The 15,369-nt window shown below is 45.7% G+C and overlaps 1 protein-coding gene and 1 long non-coding RNA gene across 2 annotated transcripts in view; one reads left to right on the top strand and one right to left on the bottom strand.

The window, feature by feature from the left end:
* Positions 1 to 2,870: 2,870 nt before the first annotated feature.
* LOC126996314 (putative nuclease HARBI1) lies at positions 2,871 to 5,538 on the bottom strand. Its single transcript, XM_050856688.1, has 4 exons — positions 5,501 to 5,538; positions 5,036 to 5,128; positions 4,157 to 4,370; positions 2,871 to 3,854 (listed from the first exon to the last, which is right to left on the bottom strand). The coding sequence occupies exons 3-4, from the start codon at positions 4,368 to 4,370 to the stop codon at positions 3,004 to 3,006; spliced, it is 1,065 nt and encodes a 354-aa protein (XP_050712645.1). The 5' UTR covers positions 5,036 to 5,128; positions 5,501 to 5,538; the 3' UTR covers positions 2,871 to 3,003.
* Positions 5,539 to 8,124: 2,586 nt separating this feature from the next.
* The window catches only part of LOC126995897 (uncharacterized), a 56,400-nt gene continuing 49,155 nt past the window's right edge, over positions 8,125 to 15,369 (top strand). Inside the window, exon 1 of the long non-coding RNA XR_007750815.1 lies at positions 8,125 to 8,149. This is a non-coding gene — a long non-coding RNA (uncharacterized LOC126995897). The remainder of the gene's footprint in view (positions 8,150 to 15,369) is intronic.

Below are 15,369 nucleotides of genomic sequence, written 5' to 3'. Positions count from 1 at the left end.
AGTTAATAATCATACTATCTATACATATACACGTACATAACATTCTAATATATAATACAGTGATGGGAGAAATAGGGAGGGACACAAGAGTGATGAGGGAGGCGAGAAGTTAGGGGGAGAAGAGGAGGGATAACGAGAGCGAGAAGGGGGAGTAGTTGTGGCTAGGAATACGTAGTTTGGGAGGGTGCAGGGGGGGGGGGCACACTTTCCTTCGAATGCGTCAACATGACTCGTCGGGTTTGTGTTATTTTTCACAAGTAAACTCGTCACATAAGACATATAGTAATGTGGTAGGTTAGCCATAAATTAGGTCCGGGTATTATAGGTAGTGTGCTGAAATATCATACTGATCCAAAGATTCGTTTAGGAGATATTTGCGAAAAACAGCGTTTGTCTGCCGCTGAAATGTATTAGTAGAGTAGAAATGCAACGTTTTGGAGCCTTCTGATTAATGTAAAATCACCTAGGTTTAAGGACAGACCACCTAGTCTGGACCATGGGGTTTATGTGGTCTGATTTTTTATGTAAATCTATGTAAATCTCTCTCTCTCTCTCTCTATCTCTCTCTCTCTCTCTCTCTCTCTCTCTCTCTCTCTCTCTCTCTCTCTCTCTCTCTCTCTCTGAATGAAGTGAATATTTATTTTTTCGATAAAAAATAGCATGTATAGTTGTTATGGATGTAGTCGATCATAGTCTAATAACAATAAAAATATTTATTAGCAACCTAAAAAAGAAAAAGAATCGGACATGAAGAATTATCCAGTAACTCCAATAAATAAATCAAATAATAAAATAATGGAAACGGGAGCTGTGATGGAAACGGAAAGCAGGACAAAATGGTGAGAACTTGGGGAGACGGTCAGCGGGCCAGTGACTCAGCGTCTACACACAGGGCCCATACCGCATGGAGGCGGGCGAGCGCCGAGCGTCACTAAGGGCCGTACTTTAAATTAAAACCATCCGCCAAGGTCGGCGAATGCGTGGCGAAGTTACGCTTGGCGATCGTGTCGGTGAGGAAGCCCGTACTTTAAACAGAGTATATACAGAGAGGTATTCCATCCGCTCGGCTTATTTTGGTCTCGCCCGCGCATGTGCGTCACGTGAGCCTCCTTTGACCGCCTCGCTCTGGGAGCCAGCTTTAGTCTGGGATGGGCTGTGTGAAGGTGATGATCTCCAAACGCGCTCCTGTAGCCCGTGATACACTCCCCCCCCATCACTCACCCCCCCCCCATCCTCTCAACCACCAAGTGGTCCCATTCTCTCAGCTTTCTGTCTGTATTTAAGGGGCTCTATTTCAATTTCTCAATCTGGCATATTTATAATAACAAGAATTCTCTCCTCTCTCTGTATTTAAGAGGCATTTATTCCAATTTGACATACTATAATAAGAATCTCTCTCTCTCTCTCTCTCTGTATTTAAGAGGCATTTATTCCAATTTGACATACTATAATAAGAATCTCTCTCTCTCTCTCTCTCTCTCTCTCTCTCTGTATTTAAGGGCATCTATTCCAATTTGACATACTCTCTCCCCTCTCTCTCTCTCTCTGTATTTAAGGGCATTTATTCCAATTTGACATACTATAATAAGTCAGGTCAGATTGCGGCTTGGGGAACTGGGGCGCGGCGCGTGCGCAACGAGCTGATGTCAAGGTTAGACAGAGTGAATGAGCCCCAGCCTCGCACCGACCTGAGGCTCACATGAGTCACAGTCACGTGACCTGGGATGCGCGGATGGAATACCTCTCTGTATATACTCTGACTTTAAACACCCATTTTTCTCCAGCGGTGGCGATCGCCAGTCTCGGCGACCGAAAGTGATCGCCCGCGCTAACACTCCCAAAGCCTGCTAGATGTAGCACCGTGTCGACTAAAAAGCGCGGGAAATTTGTATGGTGCATATTCATCCTTCGCATACATTATATGCTGAGTACCCGCTTTGGGTACATCAGGGTCTCCTCCGACGAAATTTATCAAAAACATGACGGTAATTACTATTTTTCGTTTCGAAATATGTAGAAAAACAAAATATGAGGAATATATACATATATATGAAAAGGGCCTCTGACCCCACACCTGGGGAAAGGAATAAGGGAAAAAGGTAGGAATCGTTCTGTGTGTGTGTGTGTGTACATGTGTGTGTGTGTGTACATGTGTGTGTGTGTGTGTGTGTGTGTGTGTGTGTGTGTGTGTGTGTACATGTGTGTGTGTGTGTGTGTACATGTGTGTGTGTGTGTGTGTGTGTGTGTGTGTGTGTGTGTGTGTGTGTGTGTGTGTGTGTGTGTGTGTGTGTGTACATGTGTGTGTGTGTACATGTGTGTGTGTGTGTGTGTGTGTGTGTGTGTGTGTGTGTGTACATACGTGTGTGTACATGTAATGGATCACGAAAAGAGGTTGGCAACAGAATACTATGCCAATCTCTCAAAAGTTCATAAAAGCCAATTGGAACTAATTGCCATTCAAAAGAGGTGTGTCAAAGAATATCACGAGAAAACTTGGCTCGACTAAAAAATCACTAATCATTTTTTTCTTCTGTTCTGAAAGACTTTCAGGATATGATTGTCGTATTAAACATCAAAATACTTTTCCAATAGATTTTATTAGTCAACCATATAAAACAGATTCCACAAAAATATAAAACTTGAAAACAAATATAACTTATTTTCCAGACTGAAAACCACACTACCTGAAGGTAGAGTAGGGTTCCACGCCTGTGTGTTTGCATGTCCTGTGTGTGTAATGGGAGTATATGCTATAGCTATGTGTGACTGTGGAGCTCAGAGCTCATTCCTGTCCAGTTGGCCCTTTGAGCTTGTAGTGGGAGAGACCCATTAACCCAGCACGGGCCAGATAGTCACCCCATTTGGTATAGTGCCTGCAGGCTGCAGCCTTTGTATTGACTTACTCCCTCAGTTTACAAAACCCAAAAAAGATACAGACAACAGTTTACTTTTATCACTATTTGGGCAGCAAAAATTGGTCCCTAACATTTATATCATTTCATGTTATTCATTTGAAAATACTACATTATTTATCATGTTTGCCCTCTTCCTCTGTCCTGCATGTCTATTTTGTGCATTCTCAATGAGTCTTTCCTCTTCATTTATAATATCATTGTCATAATCTTCCATATCTTCATTCCTGTCTGCCATTGCAATGTTGTGCAAAACAGCTGCACTGCAGATTGTGGCCATGGTTGTGTCCAGGCTTGTACGCATAGGAATGGCCAGACAACGGAATCGTCGTTTCCACACTCCAAATGCTCTCTCTATTACATTACGGGTTTTAGCATGAGCCAAGTTATATCGTCCTTCATTTGGCCGTGATGGATTCCCAACAGGAGTCATAAGAAAGGGACGAAGAGGGTAGGCTGAGTCCCCTAACAAATGGCCATTGTAATCGCCAGCTTGCAATTGAGCAAACAGAGAACTATTAGCAAATATTCTGCTGGCGTGGACTGATCCTGGCCATCGACAAATAATATTATAAAATGTTAAGTCTGGACCACACACTGCTTGTACATTTAATGAAAAGAAGCCCTTTCTGCTTCGGTAAGTTTCTGCTTGCTGACCACCTGGACTGAGAATGGGAATGTGTGTGCAGTCTATTGCACCAATGACACCTGGGAATCCAGAGATTGCTTCAAAGTTTGTCTTGATGGACCCTAACTCATGCCTTCCAGGAAACTTTACATACCGCTGATATAAAGCAGCAATGGCACGCACAGTACGTGAAGAGCATGAACTTACAAACTGCTGAGAGACATCCAGGCAATCTCCAATAGTTTGGTGCAGATCACCAGTAGCCATCCATCTTAAGGTGATGAGGAGTTGAAGGTGAGGTGGTACAGGACATCCTATGGAAGGAGAGTAAATTGTTAAGGATAACCAAGAATAAATCCCATATCTTGCATTCCATTGTAATATATCATCTATATGTAGGGCAACAACTGCTAATGATTTTGATTAATGTATTTGATGACGTGGGGATATGGTATTTATTTGCTATTCACCACCCCCAAAAAATTAAGGTTATGTTTGAAACATTAAAATCAGCCATGACAACAGTTTCCAAAGGACTGGGTGCAGGACTAGAGAACTTAAAGAATTACCACATGTTTAAATCATCATAGCGCAATGGTATATTATGTACACTAACCTCTTGCATCAGCTGCCTCTGGTAAATGTAAGTCAGCAAGTAAGGCCCTTGCGCTTTGCTTTGATATCCTGAACCTGGATGTAAATTCCTCTTCAGTCAAAGTCAGGAATAAATCCAAGCGATCCTTCACAATCCTTCTCGGCAGTCTGACCCTTTCCCCTGCAGCATCCTCGAGGACATCAAGCTCCTCAAAAACTTGTAAGGCTGCCATCATCTGAAGAATATACATTATATACAATGATGTAATGCTTATACAAACAAAGTATTATTGACTATTATATATGAATAATGATGTATGATGGAAAATGGACTTTGCTAGCAAGTAGTATTTATGTAATGCTATTCAAACAAAGTATTAGTGACTATTATGAGTTATGATGTATGATGGGACCTGTATGCCAAGAAATGAACTTTGACAGCAAGTAATATTTATGTAATATTAATGTGATATGCAACATATCACCAAGTAGTAGAACTAAGTGAAGAATCAATGTAATGACAATTGGTCTTGGAATATTTATGATACAGATGCTTTGGTATTGTTTTACAAGTGCACCTGCATCACGGCGAAAGACACCTATGTGCTTTATGAAGGGGGTGTAGGGCCCCTAGTTGGTTAGAAAAAAAGTTATCACGGGGATCGAGGCTAGGTTAGTTTTAGGTTTACCAATAAAGGGTGAGTGTCCTGCAGGAAATATCGATGGGTTTCACTAAATGGGAAGGGGGGGAGGGTAGAAGAAAACTAATGGTAAGATTATTTCAAAACACACCAAAAACTACCCTCTAGAATATTTTCATCTGCCATAGCAAGACAGGCACACTTGTAAAATTTTAGCGATGTTTCTAGTAGTAACCCTTCATAAATTCTAGTTGGCTTACCTGGGTCTTGCTCTTGATCTAGGTTTAGGAGGGAGTGACCCCACTAGACAGTGACTACAGCCTTTATACTTGCTTGCACTCTTATGTCAATACCTGAAAATACAGGAAACAGGAAATACCTTCATCAGCTTTTGTTACATTTTGCCAATTAAATCCATCAATAATTCATAAATACACAACTGACGAATGATTCTGAATACTCATTTTGTAAATTTCATTATGAAATTATGATGAAAATAACAATTTATTAACTCATCCTGCATAAAATCAGTAATATGACTAGCCCGGGCAGGACTCAAGAATGTGGCCTTGGCACAGCTCATTATGGCTCACCTGCGGGCGTGAGACACCTTTGATGCACCTGACAGTACCGCTGCATTCATCAAAACATTCAAACAAAGCCGCAGGCTTGCATAAAATGGAAATTAACCTAAATATGTGAACGATAATACAGAGTGCACTTACCGGAGGAGGCAGGCGTCTTGAATCCTCATGGAGCGATAATATATAGTCTTGAAAACAGAAGTAAATACATCGATATTTATATAACTAGTTTGAGTTATTGCAAAAATAAATGAGTGTGTCTTTTCTAATTCGTTTAACTTCTCATGCTACTGCAGACATAGTAAAACAATTCAAATTTATGCCTTTCGCCAGCGGGAATGGAAGCCTCCGCCTGGACTTTCGCTCGGCGGCAAGTTCCATTACTATTTCGTCCTCAGCGCTGGCGAGGCTTACGGCGGAATTTTCAGTGAAGCTCTTCCCTCTTCGTCGAAGCGTCGCTTAGAGAGTGTGTTTCCGTGAAGAGATATTTTCAAACCCTAGTTTCTCTTCCCCCTTCGAACAATCTTTCCGTGTAGTGTTGGTACTACTGCAAATCAAACAAACGTTGAAAACCGAAACATTAATGCATTTTAGGTACATTTCTATAATGGAAAATATTGTGTGGCAAGTACTTATGTAAGCAGTGCTTGATACAGTGACATACAATATATATAGCAGAAAATTTACATTGATGGGTTTAATTGGTTGGTATCTGTGGCTATGTTTGCTTCGCTTTGATATCGTCCCGTTACCTGTGGGCGGAGCTTAGGAGACCTCGTTAGAATAAACTGCTTTTATTTTCTTTATTTTCCTCCTGTTCCATGAGATCTCTTTCTCCCTTCGTTATTTCTCCCTTGTAAATATATTTTTAACTAGCTTTAGAGCTCCTATCAGTGGGTGGAAAATGGTATCATCTATATTGCTGAGCTTTGCTAAGCTCCACCCACAGGTGACGTCACGAGTTTGGAGATTGGCTGTGGGAAGCCCAGCACGGAGTACCACATAGCACCACATATTCATACAGACTTGTGAAACATTCGCCCGGAGGCCGAAGCCTAGCTGTCAGTCCGTCACTTTTAAATTTGTCCCAGCACTCTTCATGCTTATGGTTTGAAGTGCCCGCCCTACAAATGCTTAAAAAGGAGAATTGTTGTGAATAGTTGAGTCTGAAGGGCGGGGCATGCTGGCTTGGAGGTGCGTTCCAGTGTTGGCTTAAATTATCATGGGAACCGTGAAGTCTTGAATAAACAGAAAAAAATATGTTTCTCGCATTGTATGACTTTTTATATAAGGCCTAGAAAATTTATATTGTTCTTATACCCAATTAATAATACAGCAACATGGAAAAATGTTGTAATAAAGCATTAAATGTGCGAAGATATTAGCGAACAGCGGGCCTTCACCTCCTCTTCGTCAAGAGAGGAAATTAGTTAATTTCTTTCCCGCTCGCCGTTTCGCGCGCTGCATCAAAGACACTCCTCGTCACTGAGCATACCGTTTGGTCCACGAACCCTCGTTTCCTTGCGGGAAGGGGGAAGAGATTCACTGAGAATACGGCCGTTAGCCCGGCGAAGCGTTCATTCCGTCTAATGGTACCAAATATCGGATCGCCCGGAGAACTCCAGTGCCAGGCCTGGCGAAAGGTTTTTAAAGTACGGCCCTTAGGAACAGAGAGAGGGATAGAATCCGAAAGAGGGCAAAATGGGTACTTCCAAAACTTTATTTGACAACAAAAATAACGTTACTGGAAACGCTGTGCCGAATGGCACACGGGGCACTCATACCAGAGAAGTGAGAAGGAGCAGAGGACTGTGATACCCTCTCCTCAACAGGGCACCCGACGCACTAATACATGCCCGTGAATGAGTTGAAAAATTCGGCCAAGGTTAACTACAGTGAGCGCGAGTTTCAAAAACCCCTTAATTTTTGTGCCAAACGGCAAACGGTTTCCATTCTAGGGTTAAGCAGTATAGGATATACGTTGTCAGGTCCGGGGCTTGTATTTGTTTTAAGGGACTGGAGAGCTTTAAGGACTTCATCGGTAGTTATTACAAAGTTAGGCAATGCCTGCTCAAGAGGAGGAAGAATCTTCCTCCAAGAGAGCGACCCGCTGAGGGCCACTCCATGTATTATTCCTCCAAGGATAAAACTAAGCGTAAGGAAAAGAAAATACAAGAAATAAAAGACCATAAATAAAATGCATAAAAGACAACAACTTAGGCATAAAAAGTCTCCAATTAGAAAGAAAAGAAGAAAAATAGGAAAATAGGCAAATCGCAAAATAGGAAAACCTGAATATAGTGTGAAGAAGAGAAAAAGAAGCAGATCATCACAAAAGAAGAAGAAAATACGGAAATAAAAGAAAATGGGAAAAATATGTACTAAATCAGAAGAGGAAAACAGGAAAATCTGAATCTAGGTGCACAAAAAAATAAAGAATCAAGAAGGACCTAAGAATATGTGCAAAGAGGAGATTTGATTGATTGATAGTTTATTGTTGCAGATAAACAAGAGGAGAAGGAAAAGAAGAAAACAGGGAAATAAAATAAAGAAATGGGAAAATAGGTCAATCGGAAAGGATAAAATCGGAAAGTCTGAATACAGGGAGACAGAAAAGTGAAACAATCAAGAAGGAGCCAAGAAGCTATAAAGGAAGGAGAAGAAGAAGAGGAGGAGGAAGCAAACAAGTCCCCTGTGACATCAAGATCAAGGTCGAGGTCCGCCGCGTGCCCTGAAGTGCCCTGGCAGTGTTTCTCGTGGAGGAGGCCCCTCGGCGTGCAGGCCCCCAGGGTGAGTGTGTGGTGGAGGGCCAGGGTGTGGACGGGCTACACTTGGGACAGGAAGGAGGGGAGGGCCAGGGTGTGGACGGGCTACACTTGGGACAGGAAGGAGGGGAGGGCCAGGGTGTGGACGGGCTACACTTGGGACAGGAAGGAGGGAAGGGCCAGGGTGTGGACGGGCTACACTTGGGACAGGAAGGAGGGGAGGGCCAGGGTGTGGACGGGCTACACTTGGGACAGGAAGGAAACATGGAAACATGGAAATGCAGGCAACAGAAAGCCTATTGGCTCATTACGAAGTCGCCCGCTTGGGTGATTTAATCTGCTCGACCGCCACTTTGGGCTTGGTGAGCAGATGAAAGCACCTCGATATTGAGGAGCAGATGGAAGCCCCTCGTTATTCAGTTTACTCCTGACGCAGCGAAATGACGGTCGATTCTATATTTGAAGGAGTTGATGGTATTCGCATTTACTATTTCTGAGGGAAGATTGTTCCAGTGGCGGATGACTCGGTTTGAAAAGAAACTCCTTCCAATGTCTGTGTTACATCGACTCGACTGAATGGGTAAGCCGTTATTTCTAGATCTTGAGTTGGTTTGCAGTTCAAAGAATTTGGAGTAATCGACGTTATTGAACTTTTTTAGATACTTGAAGACTTGAATCATATCCCCTCGTAGGCGTCTTTTCTCCAATGTAAAGAGATTGAGTCGCTTGAGTCGTTCCTCGTATGGTTGAGCCCTGAAGGTTGGAATCATCTTTGTGGCGCGTCGTTGAATCCTTTCCAGTAAAGCAATGTCCTTTCTGTAATTGGGAGACCAGAACTGCACTGCATACTCGAGGTGCGGTCTTACCATGGAATTATACAAGGATAGCATCACGTCTGGTGTTTTACAATCGAAGTTCCTCGCTATGAACCCGAGCATAATGTTGGCCTTGTTGTATGCTTTTTTACAGTGATTCGCGTGTTTCAGGTCACTGCTGATAGTGACTCCAAGATCCTTTTCCTCCTGCATCGCTTGCAGAGGTCTCCCATTCATGATGTATGTGTGGTTACTATTTTGGGACCCAATGTGCATGACTTTGCATTTGTCAACATTAAAAGACATTTGCCATTTTTCCGACCATTCGATAATGTGATTGAGGTCTTTCTGAATGATTTCGCAGTCGGTCTTTGTGAGGGCATCTCCACCCACCTTGGTGTCATCTGCAAATTTCGATATTGTGGATTTCAGTCCTGATTCTAGGTCATTGATATATATGATAAAGAGGATGGGTCCCAGCACTGACCCTTGAGGCACTCCACTAGTGACTGGTAGCCAATCGGAAGGCTGTCCGTTGAGTAGTACTCGTTGTTTTCTGTCGGTGAGCCAATCTCTTATCCACGCGATCAGATTGGCTCCGATGCTCGCCGAGTGCAGTTTCTTAAGGAGTCGCTCGTGCGGTACCTTGTCGAAGGCTTTCTGAAAGTCCAGGTATATAACATCACTGGGGATGTGGGCATCCCAGTTCTTATATATACCTTGGAAGAAGTCTAATAAATTCGTTAGGCAGGAGCGCTTGTTTCTGAAGCCATGCTGGGTGTCGGAGATTATATTATTGTTTTCTAGAAACTTAACAAGTTTGTCTCTAATAATCTTTTCGAGTATTTTTCCTGCCACTGATGTCAAACTTATGGGCCTGTAGTTTAATGCAACGCTTTTGTCTCCTTTTTTGAAAATTGGTGTTACGTTCGCCATCTTCCAGTCTTCCGGGACCTTGTTTAGTTGAACTGACCGGTTGAATATGGTAGTGAGTGGTTGAAGAATTTGTTGTTTAAGCTCTTTTAATAACCGCTGGGACAAACTGTCGGGTCCCGTTGACTTGTTCGTGTCGAGTTTGTCCAAGTACTTTTTTACTTCTTGGTCGCATATTGAGTCAATTTCCAGCGGCGTGATCTCACTCGGCGGGGCAGGGCTCTCGGAATGGTTTCGATATCCTGGGCTGTGAATACGGATGCGAAGTTACTGTTGAGGATTCTGGCCATCTGTTTACTGTCCTGGATTATAGATCCGGTCTCGTCTGTCAGGGGACCAATATTGGATTTTACTTTTTCGATCTGATGTATGTGAAGGATTTTTTGGAGTTGGTCTTGATTTCGCGCGCTATTTGTTTTTCATAGTTTCGTTTACTACTCGAATAAGGCTGCGACAAGCTCTGAGGCTGTTGTGGTACTGTGTGCTGGCTTCGGCCATAGCATTCTCTTTCATCAAATTATAATTCCTTTTTTTTAGGTTTACTGCCCTTTTTATTTCTCTGGTCATCCACGGTGGATCTACGGCACCATTTACTCGCCTGGATTTCGTAGGCACTGACTGTAGCCTTCTCTACCTCCAAAAGCTTATCCTTGAAGACGTTCCACGTGTTGTCGATTGTATTGTCGGTGATGCCAAGTTGGTCCCAGGTCGTAAGGGGAAGCAGTGCACGGGCTAAGTTGAAATTTCCTTTTTTGTAATCTGGTATCACTGACGGATTATCTACGAGTTTGTGACATATGTTGATATTAAAACGGATTAAGTGGTGATCGCACCCATTAAGTTTCTCACCAACTGTACAGTCGCGAATGAGGTCGGGTCGCTTACTAATACCAGATCCAGCAGATTGTTTTCTGTTGGTGGTTGAGTTACAACTTGAGTGAGGAACGAATCCTCCACCATTTCTAAAAGCCTGTTACCCTCTTGATCTCCAGTCATCAGTCCCCTGTCAATGTTAGGGCAATTAAAGTCCCCAATTATAATTGCTTCCTTGCTTTGTGTTAGAGAGTGAATCTCTTCGTAGAGGGCAGTGTCATCGGCTGCCTGTTGTTTCGAAGGCCTGTATACGGTTGCAAGTGTTAGTTTCTTGTTATTTGCGGTTATTTCCACATAGACACAATCGTATTTCTCTGCGTCCTTTTTCTCTATTTATATGGCAATGAGTCTACTTTTTACGTAGCAGACTACTCCTCATCCTTTCTTGTGATTTCGACTTTTGTGGACGCTTTCGTACCCAGGAATGACATTTCGGATTCTAGATGGTAGAGTTGGCCCAAGTCTCTGTGATGGCTACCACATCTGGTTTCTCTGTTGCAATATACGCCCTAATTTCGTCCTTTTTGGGTATTAAACTACGTGCATTTGTGTACATGATAGAAATGTGGCCGTGACGAGTTGTACCAGTTCGCTTGTCGGAGGCGTGGTTAGTTACACAGTTTCTTGTGAGTCGCACTGACGCTACGGGTTGGTTGATCAAGGGCTGCCTTTGCTCCGTCCTCGCCCGCCGTTTTTTGAAAGGCTTTTCGAAAAGCTTTTCACTGCCTCGTCCAGAAGCCTCCCGAAACGCGCCGATCCAACCTCATTCAGATGTAGTCCATCGTTCCAAAACAAGTCTGGGCGCTCAAGGAAGTGGTGCCAGGCGTTTGTAAACGCCACGCCTTCGACGTCACAAATTTCCTTCAGACTAGTATTGATGTTGCTCGCTTTGCTGTTGAAGCCGGCGTAAGCGCTGATTCTGGGTAGAATTCCAGAGACAATGACGTGAGGGGACTTGGTCTTGTAACGCCGAATGACCTGACGGTATTTTGATAGTAGGGCCTGAGTTTGAGTAGACTGAACGTCATTTGTACACGAGTGAATCAAATAAACTGTGTCTTCCTTCTCGAGTTCCGTGACAGCATCGACAGCTGAAGTAATGTCGTCCAGTTTGGCTCCGGAATACAATAACGCCTCCGCGTCTCTGTATTCCTGCCGCAGAATTCGTTAATTAACCTCTAACCAGCGAGTCCCCTACAAGTCTAACAGATGTTTTCAGCTTGTCTGTGCCCCGAAACTGTGTCTGATCTACGCAGACCACAGCAGGAAGAATGGTCTTGTGGCGTCTAATGGATGAGTAGTGAGGAGTGGGAGTGTGGTGGCGACTGGACGTGGAGGCGTTAGGAGGGCTGGTAGAGGAGAGGGACAAGGGGAGCCAAGGAAGATGAGGAAGAGGCGGAAGGGGTTGACTGCAGGGGGAGTAGAGGAGGAGGATGTTGAGGATGTGGAGGAGGGGCAGAGGCGGAGGCGGAGTAAGGTGAGGAAGGGGTTGTCTGGGGAGGAGTAGCGGCGGAGGATGTTGAGGATGTGGAGGAGGGGCCAGAGGCGGAGGAGGAGGAAGTGGCGGTATGGGTTGACTGGGGAGGGGAGAGGAGGAGGATGTTGAGGATGTGGAGGAGGGGGGAGAAGAAATGTATGAGGAGGCGGCAGAGGCGGAGGAGGAAGAGGCGGAAGGGGTTGGCTGGGGGGGAGTAGAGGAGGAGGATGTTGATGATGTGGAGGAGGGGGCAGAGTTGGAGGAGGAGGAAGGGGCGGAAGAGAAGAGTGAGGAAGAGGAAGGGGAGGAGGAAGAGTAGGTCGTGGTGGTGATGGTGGGATGGGTGGGGGAGGGGGCGGGGGTGATGGCGGTGCTGGTGGTGGAGGGTGAAGAAGGGCCTGTGGCGGCCTGTGGTGATGAGGTGGAGGAGGGAAGGGAGAAGGCGGGGGAGGGATGAGAAATGGAGGGGGCTGAGGAGGAGGAGGAGGTATGTGATCGGGTGATTTCGGAGTACGTAGAAGACGAAGAAGAAGAAGAAGAAGAAGAAGAAGAAGAAGAAGAAGGAGGAGTAGGGAGTTGAGGGTATGACGTCACGATGTCCCAAAGTAAAGAATTGGAGCGTTGTAGATCCTCGTTGGTTGTTTGTAGTGCCTGAATACGTAAGTCTAAGACACAGTACCTACACATCGAGTTGCTGGTTTGGTAGTGAATCGCAGCATATTTCTTTGAACAATTACAGCAATTGAAATAGTTGGACGGCATGATTACTTCTTTTTTTTATTTACTGTTGCAAAACGATATAACTGTGAGCTTTACAGTTAAGATGAATTTTGTATCCGCGTGGGCTGTGGTGAACACCTAGAGGGAGGCGGCTTTAAATCGGTCGAGTCACGCGGGAGAGTTTAAGGTGTGGCGTCTATGAGGGCCCACACGTGTTTTCCCTCCGGGATTAAAATTCTCTGGGGGATTAAACTTTTCCTCCTTTTCAAAACAGGTGTGCTGGTATACGGGTCAAGCTTTGTACTTCTACGTTAGTGACAGATTTTCTACGTTAGTTAGACACAAGAAGCTCACTGTCTTTCACTGGGTGCTGTGTTAGGTCGTGTAGTTGTAATCCTATTGAGGAAAGACAGGAAACACAAAAAAGTCGATATATAATTTAACCGCTCGTGGATCAGCAGGGAAGTCCTCTCACTGTAAGGTAATCCTCGCAACACTTCAAACACTAGTTAGACGCGTCACAGCACTGAGTTAGACGTTAATTAATTAGGTTGAGTGGTGCTAAATAAGACAAGTAAACAAGCACAGTTAGTCGTTCGATTTCTGATAAGGCGTACGGGCCTATTTAAGTAACGGTTAATTAAAAGCGTGGATGAACGGATTTCAAAAGTTGTGACGTTAAAATGTAACACACGGAGTCGATTCATACACAAAACAACAAGTGTCGTTTCACCAAACGAGGTGAAAAGCAAGGTTAAGGTTTGATGCCGCAGCAGCAAGGTCAACGTCCGTCCCTTTGAGGAGGTCAGGCGGGGAGGGCCAGGGTGTGGACGGGCTACACTTGGGACAGGAAGGAGGGGAGGGCCAGGGTGTGGACGGGCTACACTTGGGACAGGAAGCCGAGGAAGGAGGGGAGGGCCAGGGTGTGGACGGGCCACACTTGGGACAGGAAGGAGGGGAGGGCCAGGGTGTGGACGGGCTCCACTTGGGACTGGAAGGAGGGGAGGGCCAGGGTGTGGACGGGCTACACTTGGGACAGGAAGGAGGGAGGGCCAGGTGTGGACGGGGTACACTTGGGACAGGCAGGCGGGGAGGGCCAGGGTGTGGACGGGCCACACTTGGGACAGGAAGGAGGAGGGCCAGGGTGTGGACAGGCTACACTTGGGACAGGAAGGAGGGAGGGCCAGGGTGTGGACAGGCTGTACTTGGGACAGGAAGGAGCGGAGGGCCAGGGTGTGGACGGGCTATACTTGGGACAGGAAGGAGGGGAGGGCCAGGGTGTGGACGGGCTGTACTTGGGACAGGAAGGAGCGGAGGGCCAGGGTGTGGAGAGGCTACACTTGAGACAGGAAGGAGGGAGGGCCAGGGTGGACAGGCTACACTTGGGACAGGAAGGAGGGGAGGGCCAGGGTGTGGACGGGCTACACTTGGGACAGGAAGGAGGGGAGGGCCAGGGTGTGGACGGGCTGTACTTGGGACAGGAAGGAGCGGAGGGCCAGGGTGTGGACGGGCTGTAATTGGGACAGGAAGGAGCGGAGGGCCAGGGTGTGGACGGGCTGTAATTGGGACAGGAAGGAGCGGAGGGCCAGGGTGTGGACGGGCTGTAATTGGGACAGGAAGGAGGAGAGGGCCAGGGTGTGGACGGGCTGTACTTGGGACAGGAAGGAGCGGAGGGCCAGGGTGTGGATGGGCCACGTGTGTGTAGGGTTGCCACCCTGACCTCAGGAAAATACCAACATCTTACTCTCCAATACGGAACTAACTGTAATTTAAGTTATGGGTCTTGTCTTGTTGCAGTGTAGGTGATGTTCACTTTGGGCGACTTGGGAGTCCACCGCCCCAACACTGTGCCCTACTCCTAGGGCCGCTTTCACTTTATTTGTTTTGATCGTTACCAATGGTGGTGATCAACGCATAGTTTTTCACGTGAAACTGGCCTATGGGGTAGTGGTAGAGGAGGTGAGAGGTGTTGAGAGTGTGTGGTAAGGTGCAGGGCTGGGCTCACCCCACAGGAGTTTTTTTTTTTATGTGGCTTATGGCGCCGGTAAACTATCCATCTGAGCCTAATGGTCGGCCCCGAGCCTGTCATGGCGCAGGCAACTGTTTATAGTGGTGCCATTATAATTGGGTCATGCTGCCCCCCGGAGCTCACTTTTTTTCCTTCTTTACTCCCTTGCTATCTCAAAATACGTACCTTGGAAAAAGAAAGAAAACAGAAAGAGAGAACGGGTCATTTTAAAGCCACAGATGAAGCCTTACGATTGGCTGAGCTCTGAAAACACGCTTGTGATTCGCTGGGAGTCCAATGACGTCATCGCCAGCGCTCACCCAATCAGCGGCCTCACTGCCTTATTAACCCGTAGGCTTCGGCTATGGGAAGGCCGAGAAGTGCCCGAGAAACGACAAAACTACTCTGCATTTTGAGAC

The sequence above is a fragment of the Eriocheir sinensis genome, chromosome 9 (assembly GCF_024679095.1).
Source record: "Eriocheir sinensis breed Jianghai 21 chromosome 9, ASM2467909v1, whole genome shotgun sequence".
Classification (NCBI taxonomy): Eukaryota; Metazoa; Arthropoda; class Malacostraca; order Decapoda; family Varunidae; genus Eriocheir; species Eriocheir sinensis.
Note: the sequence above shows the minus strand (reverse complement) of the source record. Positions and strands in the feature narration are given on the sequence as shown.